The sequence below is a fragment of the Phaethon aethereus genome (assembly GCF_964289735.1).
Source record: "Phaethon aethereus genome assembly, chromosome: 4".
Taxonomy (NCBI): domain Eukaryota; kingdom Metazoa; phylum Chordata; class Aves; order Phaethontiformes; family Phaethontidae; genus Phaethon; species Phaethon aethereus.
This window is the reverse complement of record NC_138578.1, coordinates 48,522,874-48,548,318: the sequence shown is the minus strand read 5'-3', so window position 1 is coordinate 48,548,318 and position 25,445 is coordinate 48,522,874. Positions and strand designations below refer to the sequence as shown.

At 37.9% G+C, this 25,445-nt stretch overlaps 1 protein-coding gene across 1 annotated transcript; it reads right to left on the bottom strand.

The window, feature by feature from the left end:
* TRAPPC11 (trafficking protein particle complex subunit 11) lies at nucleotides 1-25,397 on the bottom strand (the record flags this gene model as incomplete). The annotated part of the gene is made up of 29 exons (XM_081998847.1): nucleotides 1-45; nucleotides 1,493-1,660; nucleotides 2,063-2,196; nucleotides 3,032-3,123; nucleotides 3,830-3,938; nucleotides 5,522-5,678; nucleotides 5,780-5,845; nucleotides 6,202-6,321; nucleotides 6,973-7,094; nucleotides 8,638-8,786; nucleotides 9,462-9,649; nucleotides 10,167-10,322; nucleotides 10,829-10,959; nucleotides 11,564-11,696; nucleotides 11,799-11,860; nucleotides 12,955-13,100; nucleotides 15,089-15,143; nucleotides 15,235-15,313; nucleotides 15,403-15,482; nucleotides 16,825-16,918; nucleotides 17,785-17,932; nucleotides 18,265-18,398; nucleotides 19,219-19,315; nucleotides 19,546-19,619; nucleotides 20,379-20,478; nucleotides 22,574-22,688; nucleotides 23,516-23,586; nucleotides 24,020-24,189; nucleotides 25,194-25,397. 29 exons carry the CDS (start codon nucleotides 25,395-25,397, stop codon nucleotides 1-3), a joined length of 3,399 nt encoding a protein of 1,132 aa, XP_081854973.1.
* Between the last annotated feature and the right edge of the window lie 48 nt (nucleotides 25,398-25,445).

Sequence of the window (25,445 nt, the reverse complement as noted above, 5' to 3'; positions counted from 1 at the left end):
CTATGCAGCTGCAATCGAGTTATCATCTGCTTGACGACCCTGAGGCTTTAGGAAAATAGAGAGAATTAAAAAAGCAAAAAATTAAGGCTGTCACAAAACTCTTTGCAACACATTGTGTTGATCAATGTAGCTCCAGTACACAAGCACAGCATCAAGCCTATCCTTACTTCCAGTACACAAGCATAGCATTAAGCCTATCCTTACTTCTAACGGCTTCCAACAGTAGCACAAACACAGAGGACATCCAGCTGAAATTCCTGTTTGGCCCAGGGAGTACTTGGTAGGGGCCCCGGCTCCTTAACAACCCTGTTAAATGCCAAGAGCATCTCTGTACACATTTGGGCAGCTTAGCACAAGGCCTGGCTGATCAGAGTTCCAAGTATTACAGCAGTATAAAAGGTTGGTAATCATCAATGCATAAAACAGGAATGAGACTGACAGCTTCTCAGAGGAATTTTAAGCAGAATCACTAGAGATGGGAGAGAGCAAGGAGGAAGTTTTAAAGAAGAAAAGGCATCCTTACAGCAAGTTTTTTTGAGGTCCCAACAACTCCAAAGCAAAAGCAAGGAATTCCGAAGCCTGAGAGATTTGAGGGGAGCATTGAGAACACCATGCTTTTGAGGAAAAAAAGCCTTTTGTATTGACTTAGGAGGACATCTTGACAACCAATCTAGAAGAACCACTGATTGACAGCATATGCAAAAAGTAAATTCTGCCTAATTCTTCTGGCTAAAACAAAATTGAAAGAACGCCAGGCCTGTTTCCTGGAAACAGGATTACAGATGTCTCAACAAGTCCATCTCAAGTCATACAAACAAACTCTTCAAGCTCCTTGTTGTTAAGAGTCTGACTAAAAAGTGAATACAATATTCTGGAGACAGCAGCAGTGGAATGAGAAAGCATCGTTTTGGGCAACTGGATTTTAATGATTCTTAAAGTCAGAAGCTGCCTGTGATCTATTTTTCATGACATCATTGAATTGTCTTCAGAGTTGTACCACTTAAGAAAATAATCTAGACTGAGTGATTCACTGAGAGGATGTGTTTTTAGAAGTTATTTAAGGAGGTGGGGGATGCTAGTGTTTCTGAACCTAGCTGTATGAGTTGCTCAAACACTTTTTCCAGAAGTGCTACGAATTATGGTACTAAAATATTTCATTACTTTTAGCTCACTCCATTGTGCCCTAAATACAGGCGACTTTAAAACTCATTTTACAGAGTACAACATGGAACAGGGACATGCTAAGCACATTCAGCTAGTTCATCTAATTGTAACCAAATACCTGTTGCACTTAAACAGTTTCCTTAAGGATTTTGGTTGAGAACACCAATGCGCAACCCAAGATTTTTCAAAGCAAGTCAGTCTGTTACAAGCCGGCCATTTCAGTCTGCTTAGAAACACTCAGCTTTGAACAGAGCTGGGGTGGTAGTCCCCACAAACCGAGCAGCCACACAGGAAGCCTTTAAACACAAGGGACTTTTCACAGTCTTACCTTTACAAAAATGTGTGTTGGTATGAATCGTCTGAGCAACTGGTTAGTGAAGTTTGGGAATCGCAGCAAATTAACATGAAGAGATGGTAACTGCTGATATCCAGCCATCAGAGGATAGAAGTTATATAACATTTCCTGCTGTGTGCCAGGAAGGATTCTTAATCGGATCTTAAAAAAGAAAAAAGCCATAAACAGATAAATTCTGTGACAAAAAGCAGTCCTCTATTTACTTTCTATTTATTCACTGTTTACTTTCTGAAGTTGGAAAGAATGCAACTACTTCCCTATTCTAGTTAAGCTATTGCTTCTAGACTGAAACACTATGTTACCCATAAACAACATGACAATTGGCTCCTGCTCAGGCTTCCATTTAGCCCTTCTTTAAACAGAGTCTGCATCCATGCATTCTTCCAGACAGAATTTACCATACTTTTACCATTTTTACCATACAATTTTCCAACACTGGAAAAACAATGAGTTTGTCCTCTCTGCACATCAGTGTAAGTCTAATCAATGCATTCTTCACTACCCAAGAAGCCAGCAGGATCAGTAGATGTGACAATTTTGTACCTGTTTAAGGCCAGAGAACATGAAGGCATCACTGGGTTCCACTGACACCTCCACATCCTGGACTAAGTTGGTCTTATTTTGCAGGTGGTATCTGACAGGTAGGGATTCTCTGACTCGGCCAAACGATGGCAGATCTTTGGAAAGAAAGTAAAGTAATCTCAACTACAAAATACTTTTAAAATAATTCCACAATAAATAAAACAAGTCTATCACAAAGAGCAGCAAAAAGCTTGAAAAAAGAGATACAAGACCTTGGCATCTAAAGCATTTCTGACAAGATTTTTCAGAAAAAGATTGAAGAACAGAACAAAACTTCATTACAACTTCTCGATAACACTTCTTCAATATCTAGTTACAAAACCCCCAACTGCTAACACTGTCCAGGAATACTAACTAGGAAATCACTTCAGTTGCTGCTGGGTATTTTCAGCTTAACAAAATCTTATCAGATACTGTCAGGAAGCTCCTTCAAAATGTAACAGGAAAGGATGGCGGAAGAATCTCAGTACAAATGAAACCAAATTAAGGACAGCACAGGAATTCTGTGTGTTCAGTGAGCATTCCACTCCCCCTCTGCTCTTGTGCAGGTGAAGTGCTAGAAGAGAAACAGTTCACCTGCCTGCAAGTGGCTCCAGTTCTCCAGGCTGTTTCTTTCCTGGGATGCAGCCAGGGTGTGGGTAGATGGAACAATCCTTGCCATAAGCATCTAGAGAAACCCACTGGGAAGGCAGCATCAGCAGAGGTAACTTTGGCCTCTGTGCTGCCATATGACACAAGTCGATCCACTGACAGCTTTTAAGAGAATGCTGTCATGTAACTACCTTCTAACTCTTCCCTTGAATTGAAGGGGAGGAAAAGAGGGGCAAGGCTCTGTCTTTTGCTACAGTAAATGTAAGTTCTGGATGGTGTAAAACTTAGGCAGTCCTAAAAATTCTCATTGGGACATATGTGTTGCCAAATCAATATTACCTGCATTAACATGGAGGGGAATGCTCTCTACAATCACATGTGGTAGAGTGATGACTGTACTAACAACAGGTACACTTTCCACAGGTGAACTTCTGCAGGAAAAAGTCAAACGCAGACCATGTTGAAAGTTATACAACAAAGTATCAAGTGAGTACACCGAAAGAACATCACTCGTATGTGACTGAACTAAAATTATAGTAATTTCAGTGGTGGAAAGAAAAAACCCAAATCCTTATATTGAATTGTTTGAAGTGAGCAAAAAGGGAGATAAAATAGCAAAAGGCAAGTAAGAAAACTAAACAGCTCTGAAACTAAATAAAAGCAAACTAGGAGAAAGATATACTTCAACATTTGTCTTTGAAAACTGAGTGGATACAAACTCACAATCTACAGTGGGAAACAGTTTTCCCATTTAAAAAGTGTGTTTGTTTCTATTATTGCAAAACTATTCCTTTGACCTGGCTTCTCAAGGGAGATATTTCATGACTGGAGAACATAGGGAGCAGAAGGTGACAAAGTAGCTTTGTAATTGACCTAAGATCTTACAAAGAAGAAAGCTTCATGAAATGTTAAAATCATAACCACATAATATTTCTCTTAAGTGAAGTATGTATTTAATCACAAGTCTAACAAGTTAAGCAGTAATTAGTAAGGTCCAAACTCTAGGCAGTGCTTACTACCCCATGATCTAAAACCAAGAGACAAAAAACCCTTAAATCAGCCAAAAAACCAACTCACCATCCCCCTAAAAACAAACCAACTTATTTCCTCTGCCCATCCAGGCCAAGAGATACTTACCTCTTCCAGGAAATGATATAAGATCCAGTTGCCACTCCACTAGCATTAGTAACTGGAGGACATCGAAGGCAAAAGCACTCACTGGCACTCTCTCCTGTCTGTAAAACAACTATCAGCAAGACTTTTTTTAAAATCAAAGTGTAATCATTGCTGCAGAAGCCACCAAATCTAAAAATCTAATATGACACAAACACAAGTGTTCAGCCAAAAAGGCCTTTCAAGTGCTTTGCAAAGTATATCTAGGTAACACACAAATTCAATAAAGATTGCGAAGTATCCCAACACGTGAAAGAGTGACATATACAAATGTATGACAGTTTACTTTCTGAACAGCATTATGAGGTCTTTCATGTACACACATAAAAAGTCATTGCAAATTTAGAGTTCATACACAAAAAAAGCAGAATAACACCTATTTAAGTTCTATACATCTCCCACAGCAAATTCCAAGATACGAGCATAAGATGTGCCTCACGTTTTAAAGGAAAAATGAACATGGACATTTCTCCTTTCCCACCCAAATGGCTGAGAGGTGGGGAAGATATGGAACACAAGAAAAATCTACTGGCTTTGAGTTTTCACTCTTTCTTTTCTTTTCTTTTTCCTCTTCCATTTGAATTAACTAAAAAAAAAAATAATCACTCTGTAGGTGAAAGGTACTAAAGAGTAGTAAGAAAATAGATGTTTTAATAAAGATTTATAATTAATTTTGAATGACTAAGTATTACAAGGAAAAAAACCACAACCAAAAGATGGACAGCTGAATAGCTAGTATCTGAGGGGGTTCATAACCTCCTGACAGTTAGCTCTTTAGGAGGATCAACCAGAAGCCATGAAGCACAAGGTGGCAGAACTGAAGATGAAATCTCACCGTTTGAAGACTAAAGGACTTGTGAACTGTTTGCCAGGTAACCCTTAAATCTATAGGGGAACTACAGTCTTGCAAGTCCTTGATTAGAGAGGTGGACAGCTGCCCCACAATTAGGCAGCCATCCAGACTGCTCATTTTATTCCAAGTTTTGACAGAAGACATGTTTTCACATCTCTGACTCCTAAAATGCAACAACAATGTTTTGTTGGAAGATTGTGGATCAGCTCTACTGCTAAGTATGCCATTTTATGTGGTAGCTAACATACTGCACTCTTAAAGGTTGAGATCTGTAATTTTTTTTACATTTAAGTAATAAGTTAAACTGTGATAGTATAAAAAAAAAGATGCTTACTTTTAACTGTTCTTTATAGCCTACGCTGTCTAGCTTCACATTTTTCAGTTTCATGACTGCAATCATAGACATGGATCACTTTAGCCTCTGGATGCTGCCTCTATCATGTGGTAAAGTGTTTGCATTCCAGAAAGTATACATACCCCATAAACACTGAGTATCTTTTTATGTGGATATTTAAGAAGTTGCACATCAGAAGTACTTTCAGGTGCTTTCTCTTATGTCTGTTATATTTAGAATTTCAGTTACCATCTATCATTCAAGTCTATTTACTTGATCTAGTGAAGTAGAACTACATTTGGCAGCGTACTGCTGTCTAAGTTGTGCTCTGGCAAGCACCTATAGTAGTAAGCAGCTTTCTTCTATTTAGAGTTTGATAAGCAAATGTTGTTTAAAATTTCCCCCTTTCTTACTCCCAACTTACACAAAAAGTATCCTCCTGCTGAGAGCATGATCTAAGAAAACTTACCATTCTCCACGTAAGATTCCAGTTGATCTACTGGGGTCATGGAAGCTGACAGCTGTAGCTGGCTGGTTACAATAGTGAGAGGCCAAGGAGAGGCACTCAGGATGTCTGTCATCAGTAAAAATGGTATATCTGCAAATACTCTGTCCAAGTGCTCCAACTGTCAAGACAGACACAAGCTCTGGCTATTTCTAACTAAACAAGGTGCGACTATTGAAAGGGGTGCGATTCCAAAATATCAACAACTTTTCAAACACATACCTTTGTGGAGACAAATTTGGAAGCAACATCAAAAGGAAATACTGTTTCTATGGTTACAGTTTCATCCTGTAGAGGTAATGAAAGGGGTGGGAAGAAGAGGGGAAAAACATTATATTCGTTTTCAGACCTGGCTATTGATGTCAAGGGTTACTAATGTAAAGTTACTTTTAATCATCATTTTAACCAAGTCCTCCCCAGGGCAGACTGTATCTTTAAGATATTTAAGAATAAATATAGAAAACTTTTCTTCTTATACTTATGAAACTGCTCACTCTAAATTGGGCTACCATGCTGCTGATTCGGCATTTTTTCTATCTACTAGAAAGGCTTCTAAGAGACTTTGAATTGCAGCCTTTAGATTGAGAATATTTCTTGCATTTCATGAATGTATCTCCAGCAATTGATGCATCTTTACATCATACCCGGTGACACTTGCAGAGGATTTCTTTCCCCTCAACGATAGTGTTGATTAAGTAAGAAACATAAACCAGAAACATTCTTGCACCGACTGTTCCACAACGGATGTATATTGGTTTCTCCAGCTGCAAAAATGAAGGAGACAGTATGAGCCAAGCTATACCTAAATTACATTAATTAGGCCTAGAGCTGTCCAAAACTTGTTAATCATCTTACTTGGTCCAAGAGCACAACAGTAGAATGGATATTACTTTGACCATAAGGGATCTCCTACAATGCAGGATCTTAATCACACAATTAATTATTTTACCGCTCCAGTTGCTTCACTACAAATACATGCCTGTTACTTAACAGTACAAGAAAAGAACCATTACCGTGTAGTATATGATATACCCAACTTCTAATTTACAGTCACAATTTCAGTTTGGTGCAACATCTGCATATTTGACCTTCTGCCATGTTGAATTACACTTGCTGACTATTATCTACTGTCCAGTAGGCAGTGCATTTAATTAACACTTGAGATTAGCCTCCTTATTTTATTTCTTATGTCCCAGCTGTATCATCAATCCCAAAATATACCTTATTCACAAATTTAGTCCAAAAGGGGATCTAGCTAAAGAAATAAGCTACAAGTATACAATAGGTAAAATACACCGTAACTATTTATTGGTTCAGATATCTGAAATTAAACATAGGTCCTTCTATGAGAGTCTTTTATTAGTTGATCCCCATTTTCTTAAGTGTGATATAGAAAGAAGGTTTTACGCCTTCACCTTTTCCCCTGGTTGCAAGTCTCCTACAGGGATATCAGGAAGCAGTGCAGGAAAAGAGTCATCACACGCATCTGTTCCATGAAGAGTCACCTGAGTTTTCTGAGTCAGGTTGGCATCTTGCCCTAGGATTAAAAGCAGTCTTCATAACCACACAGGCTTACATCACTGAAGCATGAAAGCAATAACTAAAAATAAGATATTAATCTCAAAAAGCAATGCATGAGGAATTAACATTGTTCATTTGGGTGAGGAAATCTTTCAAGAAGTACCAGCAGAGGGTAAATTTGACAACACCTTAAGTTTTCCAAGTTGGAGGGTTCACATCCTGCAAGGTTTTTCTTTCATCTGTTTAGGCCAGGAAAAAAAAAAACCAAGCAAAGGCAAAAATCAGAAATTTCATCTAGATGTTCCCTACCATATAGAAAACACAACATGATTATGTGATCCAAGGTTTTCTTGGTACTCTGAGGTAAAAAGGAAGTTTCACTGTTCTGTGATTCTTCTGTTTTCAAGAGCATGGCTTACTGATTTTACATCTTTTTAAAATTGTTCTGCCAAATCTGTGTTGAAAATATGTAAAAACAAACATATAGATGTTAAATGGCACCATTCTTCAGTCAGAGGTTGAATAGAATAATGGGATTACTGCAATCACATGGGATAATTTTCAAAGCAAGACAAACTACATCTTGCCAAAGAGTTACAACTGTGGAAAAATATATCAACTTCCCTATAAATGAAATGTCAAATTTCAATTGTTCTTTCAATATAATCAGCAAGTCCACACTGACCTCACATATCACATGTTAAGAGTCAAGATCAAGCAGGGAGATGGTGGGGAAAATCAAGACCAACTATTAAATACTACTTTAGGAGCCAAGGCCAAACATCCAATTAAATAAGTTTAAAGAACGCTCCACTGACTTTAATGAACTGTACAACTGTATAGGGAATGTGGTTCTATTTCAGACTACACAGTACATATTGCATCCTATACACTAGTGGCTTAAAAATATTTTTGCCTTTTAGGATAATTGCTACAAATAGGCATACAGAGTATAACATTTGGAATTCACATATTGAAAACTCTCAGCAATAACTACATACAGCTAACTGGGACTTAGACATACGATACTTGCATTTTTTCCTTTTCATTGAAAGGAATACTGTCTCAGTTATCCATTGCTCCCCAAATTTCAAGAAGTTTAAAAAAAGTGAACCACATTGCCCAGGGTGGGGAAAAAAGCAGGGGTGGGTGTGGGAGAAAACTCAAAGACTATACTTAGAAGACATTTATCTAACACTGTCTAATGTTTTCATCTCAGCAAGAAAAAACTCTCTTAGGAAAAGAAAAATCTAGTTACAAGCAAATTAAATGAAAGGTTAGGAAGACATACAAAAGCTTCCATGTTTTCTTCCAAACTGATAAAAACTTACCTTTTGAAAATACCCACATAAACACTGCTGACAACCAGTGGTTAAGATAATAACTGAATGAGTGTTAGCTTTTTTTCTTACCACTAGTATCTCATCATTCCCAACCTTCACTTTGGTTTGGCTCTTAATTACTGCAGGAGAGCCAATTTACTTTATTTCTCTGCATGGCATCAAGAACAAGGAGTCAATTAGGAGACTGCTGGATTAAAAGAAAATAACCCCAGATACCTGGCTTTAAACCTGCTGTAAGCTTAACATCTTTGGCCACTGTCTCCTCATGTGACTGGACTGCCACAATCAAACAATACATTTCATTAGTCAGGGCAGGAGGTTCATGACGGAGCTGAACAGAAATGTTTGGCACTCTAGAAATAATCCTTCAAGAGAAAAGACTCAGTTATTTTATGTTTCTTAAATAACAAGTTTTTAAGCAAGCCTAGTTTAAAAGAGATTAAAACAGCCTATTGTTTAAGAGAGTTCTGACAACTGGTGTCCTATTCAACTAAGAGATGTAAGGTTCCTGGAAAGCAAAACAATGGGAACAACTCTATAAAAACAGTTTGGAACCCCAGTAACAAGCATTAATAGTTCAGATATTCTGCCAGGAAAGAAAAAAAGCAGCCCCACCAGCAGCAGTTGGATTTAATTCTTTTGAATACATCGAAATTGGTATTAACCTATTTATTAATATTATTTTCCAATACAGTTTTAGGGACTCTGTGTGCTGGATTTTGTAAGGGAACAATAACACCTCCTAGTTTCCACAAAAATCTGGGAAAAATCTGCTTAAAGTTAGGTGAAAGGAAGAACTACAGCATACTTGGTATACTCAGAGATCAATGCAAGCTTCTTCTGTACATCTAGCTATCTGGAGCCTCTAAAGTCCAAAAGAATTAAGATAGTACCTATCTTATGCCCATTTTAAGCAAAGACATATTAAAAGCCCCTATTAAAGAAGTCCCAACAAGTCTTCCTTCTTTTAGGCAGAGTAATCAGGACTTTGCAGGAGATTCATAATGGTACATTATATATATTTTCAAGCTTTTACTTACATAGTGCTTGCCTGAATAGTCAAACTGTCCCAGTGCACCTCATTATCTGGAAGCTTAGGTCTTCGCCTGAAGGAACGTGCTGCCTGCAATGCTTCTTGAGATGAAGCAGCATCTCCACCTCCTCCACGCCAGTTCAGGATCACACATCGGCCAGATTCACTTCCCAGGATCAAATCCACAGAGGTGATCTGAGACACACAAATTCAAACACATACTGGTAACTTTGTCTTCAGATCACCAACTGTAAGAATATAGTTTTCAGACAAACAGGCACAATAAAGATGTGTATCACCAAAAAGCTTCTGGCAGTTTTGCAGGCTGAAGACACCTTACTACTCCAGAATTTCACTTGATGAAACAGTACTGGGAAAAGTATCCATGCTCATGTGTGTGCAGTGTAGCATTTTGCAGTTTCCTACACTCCCATAGTGCTATACCACCCCTCCCCCCCTTTTTTTTTTAAAGATATTGCACAAATTAAAGAAAGAAACAAAACCAAACTTGAAGCAAAACTTATGTTTTTGTGATAACTTTTTGGTTTGTATTATCAATAAAATTTTACTCTAATTTTTAGTACTTAGTTTCAAGAGTTCAAACATTTGGAACTGCAGTGACATTAGTAACTGGTGCCAGATTAGAGGCAGCATCCTAGCTTCGAGTTCTTTGTAAATATCAGTAAGAAAGGTGTAAAACAAATTGACAAACCTCGATCTTCTTTCCTACATCTTCAGTTTTTGCAACAAATTTGAAAGTGAACTTTCTTGTTTTGCCAGGCACTAAGCACATTGTTCCTTGTGATGACTGTTCTAGAATATCACTTTTTTGATAGGCTTCTTCTACCACACAGTATTGGTTGTAATCCTACAATGAAGGATTGGAGGGAAAAAAGTTGATAAATCCAGACTTAGGACACCTTTAGAGAGTAATGGTAGCATAGCAAATATTAAGGCTCTGTGTTACTAGATCAAACCATATGGGTTCTCACAACTTCACACACTACTCAAGTTAGACTTAGCAAGTAATTACAATGCAATTCTTTGACACAAGATATCCATCATATTAATGGAACTTCATGCAAGAACATGAAGAAAAACAAGACATTAAAAATGGTTCTTCTGAAACTTCAGAGAGCTTCATAGAAAAACAAAGACATGATAGATGAATTACTCAAACTGCATTTGGGACTTCTATCACAGTATCAACATATTTGTCAAAAGTGATAGATAATGCAAAAAGAAAACACCTTTCCAACTTAAGTAGTAATGTAATTTTTGGAAAAGAACTTTTGATTTTTTGTGTTTAAAAACACTAATAGATATTATTCAACTTTTATTACGAGCTTCTATCACTAGAAAGAACACAGTTACCTGATTATTGAAACTGATGCAGAGCTTAGAAAACCTGATAGGATGAGGACAATCAGCTTTCAAGTATACATCAAACTGCACAGGAACATCAACATGAAAACTAGGGGCAAGAAATTTTCCTTTGCACTGCACTGGAATTAAAAAATAAAAAAGAAGTAGGTGTTAAACACAAACTACAACATTAAATTCAAGAAGCACACTCTTGAAATAATTGTGGTAAGCATTGTTCTGTTTATACTTTTAAAACTTTGGTTTGTATGCAAGTAGGACAAATTTGGCTATTAACACTGTCACAGAAAGCCACTTTTCAGCACTTGGCTGAAACCATCACACAAGAGAAGAGACAGATGTCTAGCAGAAAAAAAAAATAATCCTGTACACTTAGGTACACTTCTTTTATAAGTAACACCCACTCACACCCCCTTTCTATGGGGGTATTATCATGCACACATTCTGCCCTCTTTCCTCAGAATCCTACTTCCAAGCATACCAGAGTGGCTGAAGTCTTTCAAAAAGCAAGGGATTCTTCTCTAGTAATCATATCAGGGATATGAGATCACTGGCTTCTCTCATGATTTCTTATCTTACTGGTTTAGAAGAACAAAGCAGTGCCGAAACAAGAGTTTCAGTGTGGCTGGGTTTAACACACACTTCATACTTTTTCTTCGTTAGTTATGTTCAAGATATAGTTACACTGAAATTTATAATCTGGTGTAAATTTGCTTGCTTACTTACCAAATGGTATAAAATCTTGGACTTCTATTGTGAAAACATTACTGCCTGCCAAGGAAACACGGTCAGCCCACAATTTTTGTGATGCTTTCACAGCAGCAGCATCGCAATCAGGTTCAGGATCAGGGCTTTCATTCTGTATCCAGATAGAAGATTATAAATAACAATAAAAGAAGGTTACCAAACACTCACCACTCTTAAGGTTATTTAAAAGTGTAGTAGGAGTTTTGCCACTTACCATTATAACTTTTATCAGATTTTTTTCTATTCGAGATTTCTGATCTTCTTTAAGAGTAGATGCTAGAAAACAGTACAAAACCAAAGATTACAAGACAGAAGTCCTCTTATTTTTAAGTTTAAAAGTATGTCTTTCCTTTAGATTGTATCTTTCAAAAAACATATTCTGTGGGGAAAAGAAAAATCTGGCATCCATCTACCAGTAATGAAGGATTCATTCAGTTTTCAGAACTTTCCCTATTTTAAGTGTTTCCTCTTATTTACACTGGAACCTCTTATTTTTTATTTCCTCTTATTTTACTGGAAGTAAAATATTTTTTGGTTAGACAAGCGTTTAATAATTTATTGGAGGAAACCCCCAAGAGAATAATGCCTATACCTTCTTGTTATTTATATTTAAGGCAAGCTCAGATGATATCAGAAACAACAACTACAGAAGGTGATGGGAAGAAAAAGGACTAATTAAAATAAGCACTCTTCTCTTGAAGATGAAGAAAGGTGGGTTTGTCTTGTTGGTTCTTATTTAATACAAAGCAGAGCAGCCTGGCTTGCTAACAGAAGATGCAAACCCATTTTTACCTAACAGTGATATTAGCAATTTAGGGCATAAAAGGATTATTTCTGCAATGTCAAATAACAGACTTTATACAAAGCAGGGTGCTTGCATTATTACTGTGCGGCCACCCTATGTCACATTTTTCCCCTAAAACATACCACATGCATATTTCATCAGCAGAGTTCTAGTAAAAAGTCTGAGAGAAGCACATTTGGGATTTTAAAAGTCCAGAAAAATGGTGCTAGCTTTGTTACTTACTAGGAAAAATGTTTTTCCCCTTTAGCTGTATTACAGTTCTTCCCCCAGTCCAAAGCTCAGGAATTTTCTGTTACATTATTTGAACAGTTTCAAACAAAGCTCTGTACCTCAGATACCCTGACAGTCTATCTGAATGCAACGAATTTTATAATAAAAGAGCAAGAAAATTCAACTTCCAGCATATGAGAAAAGGGAGTAAAAATTCAGCACAGGTATACAGTTATTTTGTAGTCAAATCATTTGAAGTAATGCAAGCACTGTGTCTGACATTGACTTGTCAGACTTCCAAATATATGTACTTTAATTTTTCTGCATAGGCTGAGTATATTTCTTAAAAGAATACCTCTACCCAGTAGCTCTAAAGAGTATGTTATATAATCTTTTAGCTGGGCCATCAGATATGAACATTTGAGAGCTGTTGTCAATATGGAAGTGAGAAGAGTCCACCACCCTTCACTGCGATATTCACACATAACATAATCCAAGAGCCTGCAACACAACAAAATGGAGACAAATTATACACACCAATATTTTAGGAGCTCGCATTTATTTGGTATCATTAATATAGAATTCATCTTCACTAATACAAATGCTAGATTAAAGTCAAGTCTACTGTTTACACATGGCAATGATTTATTGAAAGCAGCATGAAATTTTTGTGAAGAAACACATTTATTCCATTAATTTTCTATTTCAGGCTAGAATAATTTTCACAAGAGAACAACAGGAAAACTCGCTGTCTTCACAGAAAGAACTGGCAAAACAGCAACTGGACAGAAGAATCTTAGTCCAGCATTGCATTAAAAATAAATTTTACTATTGAGTATGTGGTAAGCTTTAAGAAAAACAAACCAAAACCCTGCAATAAAGTCCCCTTCCAAACTGAAGAATTTTAGCGTTCCTTAAGCCGAGATGTTTCTTTTCCCCTCCCATCTCCTATCCCCTGCTCCCTTCAAGGGTTTCAAAGATCTACAAGAACACACATGCATCAGTCTTTATCAGGCAAAACTGCACACCTTAATGTGGTTTTAATACCGAGCAATGTTTGCTATTACTAGCAAAGCTGAGAAGTGAATTTTTTTAACTGTTCAACTGTTCAAGACAAGAGTTTCTGCCTACTTCAGAAAAACTACCAGAACATAAATAAGAAATGCTTGTTCATATAAAATCAGGCTTGATACAAATTGATCTGCTTATCCTAGCCCACCATCTCCTTCATGTAGCTTCCAGCCAGCTAGTAACAGTAAACATCTCTCCTACCTCAAACATAATCCCTTTACAACATGTGATCTTTGAAAGCTAATTAATGAAAACACTGTGAGACTCCTAACATGACCTTCACTCTGCAAACTCCCCTTAAAAATACAAAGTTAAGAAACTAAGCATAGGACACATCCTTCAGAAAAGATGGTACCTCAGCACTACTCATTCTGTAGTCATTAATGGCAGAAAACTACACCAAGAAAAATAATTCCTTTTGCCAATTCCCTGGTATATAAACAAAAACTAAATTCAGCAACTGTCCTGGTTTCAGCTGGGATAGCATTTATTTTCTTCCTAGTAGCTGGTATAGTGCTATGTTTTGGATTTGCAATGAAAATAATGTGGACAAACACACAGATGTTTTTAGTTGTTGCTAAGCAGTCAAGGACTGTCCAGCTTCCGATGCTCTGGTCTGCCAGCAAGTAGGTTGGGGGTACATGGGAAGCTGGGAGGGGGCACAGCCAGGACAGCTGACCCAAGCTGGCCAAGGCAATATTCCATACCATAAGATGTCATGCTCAGTATATAAACTGGGGGAGTTGGCCAGGGAAGGCTGCTGCTCGGGAACTGGCTGGGCATCAGTCAGCAGGTGGCGAGCAATTGCACTGTGCACCACTTGGTCTGTATATCCTTTTATTATTAATTTTCACTTCCTTTTCTGTCCTATTAAACTGTCTTTATCTCAACCCAGAAATTTGACATTTTTTTCCCCCAATTCTCTCCCCAATCCTGCCGGGGAAGGGGCAGTGAGCAAATAGCTGTGTAGTATTTAGCTGCCTGCAGGGTTAAACCACAACATCTACATTTCCATATTTTTTAAATTTTATAACTACAAAGTCTGCAATTCAATGTAACTATATTCTCATTGCAGTAGCAGAGAAGTTCCAAAATCTCTTGGGGGGGGGAGGGTAAGAGAGGGGCAGGGGAAGACAGCACTCAATCAGTGAGCTAGAAGTAATGTTTGCCCATTAAGGCAAATCCCCACAACAGCTTACAACAGCAAATTTTTTATACTCTAATAACTGACTCATCATATCTGTTTTGCTTTCTTCAATATAAGTGGAGTTCATAGAATCCAAAGCTTGTGCTTCAGTCAAATCCAGGTAACAAGGAGCGTCTTAGATGAGCTTCTGACATTTTTCCACAGCAATAAGACATGGGGTCTTAGTGAGAAAAATAGCATGTGAAAGAAGCAAATCATGGATGGTACTCACTTCAAAGCTTTGGCATAATCTTTAGCGTAGTAATATTCTTCTCCCATTTGAACCACTAATAAAAAAATTTAAAAATGTTCCAGATCAATACCAAAAGTCTTTGCAAAGTTAATTTAAAAAAAATGCATCCAATTATCTATACTCACTCAAATGACTTTTCATTCTTGGACACTTGTATTTCTTGAACTGCGCGACAGCATTACTCAACAAAGTGATTATTAGCTCCTAACAGATAAAACCATTACTGATATCATTATATATGCAAACATTAACATAATGTTAGAAAACTTTTTTTTTTGTAGCATAAGTCTTACCGAGTGAAGAACATTTTTCTCTTTCAACTGTAGGGATAAAATCCCAATCTTCTCCTTTTCAGGATCAGAAAGATCAAAGCCTGCATAAGACAATGAAAAAGCCATTAAATTAGAATTTTGTCCAAAGGGAATTTATGTGGTGAGCTACATGTAATGCAAGCTCCAACTCAAGCACACTCAAACTCTTAAACATTCTTTTGCCTAGGAGACAGATACATGCTTTAAGAACTCATCCATCCTGTGTTCTAGAAGGCAAATTCTGGAACAAATATCTTGCTTTTTGTTTAAAAGTTAGCTGAAGCTACCAAAAATAGCAAACTACAGTTAAGACAACCTAGTCTTTAGACTGCATCTATTAACATTTAAAGCGCATATGCTACTAGCATTTAAAGCCTGTTTAAGACAAATCTGTAGCCCTTTTCCTACCTGATGTTAGGTAAGGATTCAAGCTTATGTTTCCCTAGCAGTGGGGAATGCCAACATATGAAAAACTGTATAGGGTTTCAAAGACTATAAACACTTGCTGGAACCAAAAAACCTGAATATATTCAACAGGTAAAGTTGCTCTTCGTCTTAAATAGCTTGGCAGTAAATTCTAACTAATCTTAAAACAGTAACACTTGAAGAAAAAAGAAGTTAGACAATACTGTATTTACAATAGATGAAATAAAGTCTTTTAAAGAGGGCAGTGAAAGCCACAAAGCCCAAAGGACATGCAGAAAATAAAGAATAGGAGACAAAATGGGGAGGGAGAAAGGGAAGTAAAGCCACAGTCAACAATGATCTCAGAACTGCAGGTGTATTCATACATAGCTCAAAGCTGTACATTCAAAATCTGAATTTCTGAGAAAGCATCCTCCTTAACAGAAAACCCACAAATTCCTTTTTTAGATTCAAATCTAGTCATTGCATCCTCTCGATCCATGAAATCCAAAAAGCTTTTTCAGAAAAAAAAAGTCATGAGTTCCTGTTTACAGTTGAGAAGACACAGGATGAATTTAGAACAGTCATATTCAGGGACATCGTTACTTTTGCTGTATCCAGTTCTCCAACTTCTCTTCCCAGAAGCGCATGTCACTGCAGCCAAGCACTCCTGCACAGTGATTACAAGTAGCTTAGGCAGCAACAGAAACAAAGCAGCAGCAGAGCTTCAGTATGGCCTATGCAACTTTGCTGAATAGCTAATCCTGCATAAACCTGAGGTTTCTTTTCCTATTTGTTATAGAGATCAAAGACAATTCCTGTGCTTCCAGCTGACACCTGTTCAAGTCATACCACCAACTAACAACAGAGTAAGGTCCCAGCCCTGTGTCTGTCTCAGTGGGAAGGATATTACATGCTGATGCCCACTAAGTCAGCTGGCAGGATCAGCAGCTAAAGAAAGTTGTCTGAACTCCACAGATACATGACACAGAAACGTACTTAATATTCCCTGCCGCCAAGGTCTTTGCCCATAGAAGTCAAGCACTCCAGTTTGCGTTTCCAGGGGGTCCGGATTGGGATATATCACAGAGGACTGTAAAGTCAGCAAAGAGTCACAAAAAAGGGTTCATCTTTCATTTTAAAGCATTAAAAGTGATTTCATGCTCCAACGCACATGCATATAAAAGAAACTTGCTTTAAAACATAAAACTTTTCTGTCTACCTGTATAAAAATAGCACGTCAGGAAACCCACGCATTTAAATACTTCTCAGTCTGACATCCTACTTCATTGACCTTTGTTTGGCTGAAATGCTTTTCAAGAATAACCGGATAACCCTTTTCAAAACTAGTTCCCAACAAGATAATCCAAGAACAACAAATAAATAGCACCAATAGGAACAAAGACATTTTAAAATAATTGGGACATGTCAGCTGGAAATTAGCTACATATAATTCGCAGGTATGTTTAAACTGACTGCAGAGATCTATTTTCCATGCAACCCTTTCTTCCAGGCAAGTTTCAAAACAAAACAACAAAAAAAACCACAACCACCAAACACCACCCCCCACACACTCTCTAATACTAGTGCTCGTTTCTTTGCTTCCTCTAAGTCACCAGATACAGTGCATGTATAGAGAAATATATTGCAGAAACTAAACAGTAAGTATTCAAGTATCCAGAGATGTAGAAAGTATACTATTTTTTAATACGCATTTTAAAAACATTTTAACACCAGAATTATTTGTAATAAAATAAACTAAGACATTTGTTCTAGAGTAACTTTTCCAATACATAATAAATACTTGTAGTGTTAGTAAGCATCAGAAAAACACACATATCCTTCCCTTGCATTTCGTTTACACATATTAAAGATTATTCCACTACCATTTGAGACTAAAACATTAGCTAATTTACTATCTGGTTTCTTGCAAAGCATTTTTTCCCCTTACCAACTTACATCATGGTTACAAAGCATACTTGCTAGTTGTTTCCGTTCCTGAGCATAGTAGGCTGCCTGCTGGTAATAGAAACCTGGATTCTGAGTTTGAATTGCTGTCAATCCCAGCTTAATGGCTTCATCAAACAAGTCACCAAAAGCCTGAAACCTATTAAAAAAATTCATAACCAAGATTATGTACAGTTTGAACTGAAAGGTACACTTCAGTTAAAAGTTCTGGTTAGTATTATGACAGATGATGCTTCTCTGTACTTTTGTGTCTAAGTTCTATGGCTGCATTTATGTCATACCCTGTTCATTCCCAGAGAAAAGTGGTCAATAATCAATGCAAAACAGAATAACAGCATACATTTTTTTATTACCTAGTGTATCTCTTTCTTAAAGAGGTCAGAATTTGTATCTTGCCTAGACAAGTAAAACAGCGAGCTTCACAAGGTTATATCAGAACTAAACCAGAAACATTACTAAGCAAAATCATACTGTTTAGACATCCAGGCAGCATGCTCAAAAGCCAGTTCTGCACTTCCTATTTTTTTCTTGCACAAGTCAATATGTTTCCTGAACTGAGCAATTGCATCCAGTGGAGTATTATGCTGAAAACAGAGGCGACAGATCTACAAGAAATCAAAATAAGAGGAAAAATAACTGTGTTAGGCTGCTAAGGATTAGCTTTAAAAAGAAAAAAAAATACACCAGTCACAAAAAACCAAACTAACTAATTTTACATATTTCTGAAGAGCTCAAGTAGCATAGAAAACAGAGGGAGAAAAACAGATGTAAACCATAACGTACTACACCTGAAACCATCTGGTCCTCTAAACTATCCAATGTTATTTTTCCTCCCCTTCTCCCAGGTCATCACTGGAAGAGTATATAACTCAAATTCAAGATGGAACTGCAGAGCCACTAGGAAGATCATCATCTTTGAAGCCTGCAGTCTGCAAATGGAATTTGACAGTGTCCAACTGCAGAATTGTTGTAAATGGTGGGACAGTTTTATCTTAAAGCCCTAAAATACTAAAACTATGGTCTGATTCTTAAAGAGTTTCTTTCCTCCTCGTAACAAAGAGTAACTGAACTGTACTGGCTTAAGCTTTGCAAGAAGACAAAAATATTCAGGGAACAAGCAACCCTTGTTTTCATTCCCCCTGCACAGAGTGAGAGTTAAAGACAGTCTAGTCTTTCAGACGACTGCATCTCAAATGAACTCTAATTCTTCAAGATACTTCCAAACTTCAGCTAAGGATCTTTCTTTTATGCGGCATTGAGGTCTTTGCAAGTCTGAGTGTAATTGGTATTCCACTGATAGCTGTTTCTAATCCATCTCCTTAAGGGCAATATAAAAATGCAATTTTTAAACCTTTATACATTAAAGATGCATCAACTTTTTATTTTTAAGTAAAGATTTTCAAAGCTTAGAAGTACACTTATTACCTTGTAGTTTATAAATCCTGCCATGGTCTTGATTTCCAGCATGTTTGTTTCATGAGCCCTCAATTCATGCACAAGATTATAGGCAGTTCTGTAATTTCTAAGCAGGAATACTTATATTAAAGTTAAATCACACAAGATAATAAAATTTAAGAACAGGATTGCCAACAGCAGAAAACAGCCTTCCAATCAGTGTGTTCTTCCCAGTGATGAACTCACTCCTTACATACATGTTTAAATAATTTTGCATTTGGGAAAATATTTATCATAGTGTGTGGCTTAGCAGTAATTTGGGGTAGAGAGGGTGAGGGAAAATTACTCGAGTCTTACTTGAGAGCATTCTGCGTATCCTGTTTCAGCTCACTGAAGAATGCAATTTTGAACTGGTGTCTAACAAATAAAAGCTGCAAAACACAACCACCGTACATCAGTCACAAACATCTGAATATATCTGTTACCTACAATGCAGATACAGGTGATAATTTCAGAGGTTTACATAATATAGCAGTTGACTTGAAAAACTGACTGCAACTGTTTCACAATAGTTTGCTCTGCCACCGTGATGCAGCAGTGATCTTTCAACAGATTTTATCTATTCCAAGTCTTCTACCCTGGAAGAGAGGAGAGGCTTTGTAACACCCCAGAACCTCTACACTAACAGTATCAGTTGTTGGTTCAGAACTCACCACTCTGACCCCAGCTTCCAAGAGGGGGAGGCTGGCAATTGCAGCAGAACGTTGTGTGTCTGAGCAGATATATAACAATTTCAAGAGCAAAAAGGTAAAAAGCCAGTCAAGTGCAACCTGAAGTTCAAAATGTCTAAGGGAAGCACCTCCCACAACTTGTTAAGATACTACATTCAAATAGGTTAAACCACATAGATAATGAAAAAAATTTTTTTCAATCCATTCATTCTTGGGCTGCAGCTCTTCCTCTCAGAAAGATGTGAGGAAGACAAATAAACATAAGAACAAAACCAATAAAAAAAGCATCAGAGTTTAAGTTGCAGAAAATAAAACCAGATATACTTTCTGTATTTAAAGAAGGCATCTCAAGTTGGATGGGAGGGGAAATAAAAATGTTTAAGCAACAAACAAGCCTTATTTTCATGTTTTAACACGCAATATAACTTGCACAGTATTTAAAAAAATAGGGCAACATACCTGATGAGTGGTTTTGTTCAAGAACTCCTTATGAGATTTAACTCTTCGTATTTCTGTATAATAGTAAGTCTGGGCATGCTCATAGAAAGCATTTTCCAACCTGCAACAAAGTTCCTCATAAGTTTCACTAAGTTTCTCTCACATAGAAAGAAATTCTTAAGTTCCTCAGAATAAGTTACTTTTAATCATGCTTATTTTAGGGTTGGCAAAGTAGCTTGAGGTATGACTAAACTCTTCTAAAAGTTATCACACAGGCTAAAAGTCTGCAGAAAAAAACTTCACACAAAACCTTACGTAAGGGTAGCACGAAGTAGAACAAGTAAGTTTGAGAGCTTTATATATTGATTTCTCATACAACAATCTCTAGTATTTAATGTAAGAAGGTCTGAGGATAAGCTGTTCAGAGTTTACAAGGCAATAGAAAACGGAGAGATGCCCCAGACAAAGCAAGCAAGCCTTGCTGAGGCTCCTGGGATAACCCTGAGCAGGTCCAGATCTTATTTGCTGGACTGTGGGGGTAGGAGTGGGAAGAAAAAAATAGCAGTAACTAAAATTATGAGGGCACAGACTAGGTTTCACCATTCTGTCCAAACATCAACAGCTACCTGGGTTGCAGAGGTAACAGTCAAACTTGCGTCTGCAAGATAAATAGCCCAATGGCAAATCATGGGGGGAGAAGAGAAAGACAAGGAGGCCCAAAACACTGAATGCAGCATGAGGCTGAGGAGGATCTAAGAAGCATATGCTGTATGATCAAATTATAAAGAGTAAAATCAACTAGAACAAGACCAGAAACCAGGAGAGGAATACATTCAATAGTACTGATGTACACAGGAAATAAAGGATCAAGTACCAGTTCTGTGCTTTGGCCAAGAAAGGACCACTGCTGACTTTGACTAAGGCAGATCACAACTTGCATTGTGCTTGCCGTGCAGAAAGGATGGCGATGAAAACAATGAGACAGACATGGACAGCAACGGTTAACTATGAGTTTGGCCACAAAAGGAAGACAAGATAAATTAAGTCTACCTATCATACTTATTTTAGTGTTATATTGCAGCTGTATAGGAAAAGACAAGCCCGTCCAAGGCATTAAAAAAAAAATTATTCTCTTTCACTACTATGACATCTCAATTTAAAATGTCAAAACAAAAAGATTAATACCAGGAATTCTGACACGATTATATGCTCAAACGTATATTTTTTTTAAATGTGCATGAAGAGCTATTAATCTTTAATGATATAGCCTTACGTTCACAAGCTTGGGAGACAGTTGCAAAACTCATATCAAAATGCAGCTAAATGCAGTTTGCAAAGGCTTACACTAGTTAACGTGCAGTAAACATTCCTTCTTTATCACTGAGCAAAAGCAAAATATGAAAAACTAGAAGCAATAGTTACTTTATTTTGATCAATTCTAGTAGCTGTCTGAACAGCATGGATGTGATAACAGCATTGATTTATGTTGAGAACTGTACTGTTTATATATAAATATAAAGGTGAGAGAAGGAAGAATCAGTCTCTCAGACCATGAACCCTCCTCTCCCTGAGCATATCTGGAAAAATTAAAACTAATTTTAATAAACCATGATTTGCCTTAGTTTGAGCCTTTCTTTTTCAGTCTATACAAGACCGCCTTCCTTTCCCTGTCCTGTTTTTGAAAGGCCTTCGTAATTTATTTGAAGCTGTATTCCCTGTAAATATTAAAACAGAAAGCACAAGAAATGTAAAAAAATGACAGAGACCTAATATTTGCAACCAGATAAATGCCACTTAGCATAAATAGAAAAAGAGGTACCTATACAGCCAAGAAGTGTGGGTGGGAAAAAAAGCAAAGACTTGCTAATACAGAGTTACACCTAACAAAACATTTGTAGGGAAAATTATTTAGAACCAGCAGGGCCAAAACCACTGTTGAGGTAGAAAAGCCCACTTTGCCTCCACCTGACTTGAGAAAGGGAACATCTTGAGATATCTAACAACGTTTCTTCAGAAACATCTCTGACAGTCATTACTCAACCCCACAGAAAAAGGAGAGGTGTGTGGAATCCATCAGGTTGCAGAACAACCTGAAGAATTCCAGCAAACAGATAAAACATTCACTGCTGGTCTACAAGTGTGCCACATAGGTTGAGGTGACTGCTATCACATCTCTCAACATCTCTGGAGCAAAACAGTGTTTTACAGTCACTTACCTTATAATATAACCAACCAGATGATCAGTGTGTGGAAGTACAAAGAGGGATTTTCCAGAAAGGTCACAAGCATTACATAAAGCTGCTGCCCTCTCTGACGCAATAACATCTTCCCCTAGTGAAGTCAAGGAAAGTGCAAGTAAGCAGTATGCAGTGCTGCAATGTCAAACTAGCTCTAAAAGCTTGACCAATACAAGGTATGGAAAAATCCAATACAGATAAAATGAAGACCTTATTTTTTTTTTTTTCTTACTTCTTTTAGAAGCAGCAGAACACATTGCAGAAACTTTCTAAGAGTGGCTTAGGTAGCCACAGAACCTACAAGTATGACATAAATTTTTCATTGCTCTCATAGAATTAAATATCCTGTGTCTTGAGACATATAATAGCACCCAGAAAAGACAAACATATATAGCAGGTAGAGAAAAAACAAAAAAGGTTTGCCAGACACTAGAAAGTATGCAGCTACAGCTTGTAGCAGCAGCTTTGCAGAAACATAAGGTTAAAACATAGCACATTTCACAGCTCCACTTGACTCCAAAATTTTAATGATTACAACAACGTTAAACTAAAAGGTTTCTGTAGGTACAAGATACCCTTCCTCTAAGTTCTCATTGCTTTTACAGCTTTTCTTGATCTCAAGCAAGGTTTAAAACGCAACCTGCATACAAGAAGGCATGTCACACGTATTATGCAAACCATTTTTGACACCGCGTATCAAAAGATGGACTTGGACTGAAAAGGAAGAAGTTAAGCACTTTTAAGTACCAAATATTTAGGGTGAACTCTTTCCATCTGTACACCTTCCTGCAGCCACAGTGCATTTAATATATGTAGATGACATTATACTAAGAACTGCAGGTACTGTGACAAATAAGTCAGCTCAGTCCATCAGGCCTTCTGAAAAATTAGATCACAACTATGCACAGAGTTTTCTAGTACCTGGAGGTAACGGTGTTTTTTTCTGAATCAAAACCACAGCGACTTTCGTATTTCTTCCCTGCAAACTTTGCCTAAAATAAAAACAGCACAGTGTCAAGGTTTCACTTCTTATTTCTGAATCATCAGAACAAAATAAGATTACAGTCTAGATGGAAGCATTGAAAGAATGTTATATAGGGAAAAAACCCCCACACCAATATGCCGCATCATCCATGGAATGCCGTGTTCTCTTTTTTTGTTCAGATGGGACAGAATAATTGTGCTGAGTTTAGCAAGCAAGACTTCAAGGGATGTTTTTACTTAAAGAATTTGTACAAATAAACCAATTTTTAAAAGTTGCTTCTTAACATACAACTGACAGCAAAGAAAAGTTCAAGTTCCTCTTAATTGGTGCTTAAGAAAAAAAAAGTTATGTTTTAGAATACAAGAAGAATTCTGCAATTCATACTTATTAGTAGCTTGTAGTACATTATGAACCAAGCAAAAAAACCAAAAAAGCTCTACCTGACAATTTCAACTCGAGTAGCACATTCCAACTGTTTTTCTTTCCATTGCGGCTCATCCCAGTCTAGTTCATAGAACACCACCACAAGTGCTGGAACCAAATTCAGGTGTTTGTTCATCCAACCAGTTTTCAGGATTCCTTTTGGAATATACCATTCATAGGAAGTCCTCTGAAAATATTGAGGTTATTAAAGCAAGCTACCAAATCCATTTTAGGGGCCTTTACAGCAGGATAAAAGGGAATTGCCTCTCCATTCTTGTCACTTGAGAATATGTTTGTCACCTTTCCTTTAACATTTTTCCCCTCAAGCCTTTCCTTCCTATTAAGACATAGCCCTCATTACCTGGCATCAGGGCCTGATGTCTCAGATATCAGCAACAAACAACAACAGATTCCAGGTAGACTGGAGAAAAAGGTCAAGTTCAGAAGCGTGTTTCACACACTTTCATGAAATATTAGGCTCAATTTAAAAGGGGGCTCTCAAACGGAGCCAGGAGAAACCAGTTTGGATTCTTGTTCTCTGCCAGCATTACAGAATCATGTAGTTTTCCAAGAGTTAAACCTATTGACATTGCTTCTTAACTGCCACTGCAAAGCAGAAAGAAGAGCAGCGCTACTTTTTCTGCTGCATTTCATTTAGTTAAAGGCTTTATGTTTTTTCCAGAATACACTAATTTCAAATATCTAGTTTCTCCAGAGTTAAACTCTGGCTTTCATTAAAGCTCAAATTTTACAAACATATCTTAACGCTGAGTAAACGAGCAGCAAGTACTTTAAAAAAGTAAATCATATTGACTTTCTATGCTTCTGGTTTATGAGCTAAGGCACCCTGGTTTCCTATGCATCCGTAGAACTCCATCACAGCACCGCTGGCTTCCCCTTACCCCTGACAATTCTTCTCAGGCTCAAGCTCCCACACCTCCCCTCCAACAGCAGGGGAAGGGGCAGCAGAAGCCCGGCTGAGCGTTAAGCAGTGCGAGTGGTGCCCGGCTGCCTGCAAACCCAGCTCAGCCCCCTGCTACGGCCCTTCCCCTCGGGGAGCCACCGACTCCCGCACACCGCCCTGGGCCTGCCGCTGGCTTTTGCTGCGCGGGCAGAGGCTTGGACCCCGTGAGGGGCCGGGGGTGGGCCCGCCAGGACGGGGAGGAGCCGGGGCACACGCCGCTCGCTTACCTTCGTCCTGCACTTGGGGTACTCGTGGTCGCCAGGCAGTACTTTGAAGGAGATGGGGACGCGGTCGGCTCTCCGGTTGGCACAGAAGGCGTCCCACACGGCCCGGTGCACGGCGTTGTACACCACGTCCAAGCCGGTGAGGGTGACAAACGCCATGGGCCGGCAGCAAAGCTCCACCGGGAAGTCCCACTGCGTCGGGGTCATCCTGCGCCCGGGCAGGCGGCCTGCCTGGCGGCAGGAGGGCGGCTCTCA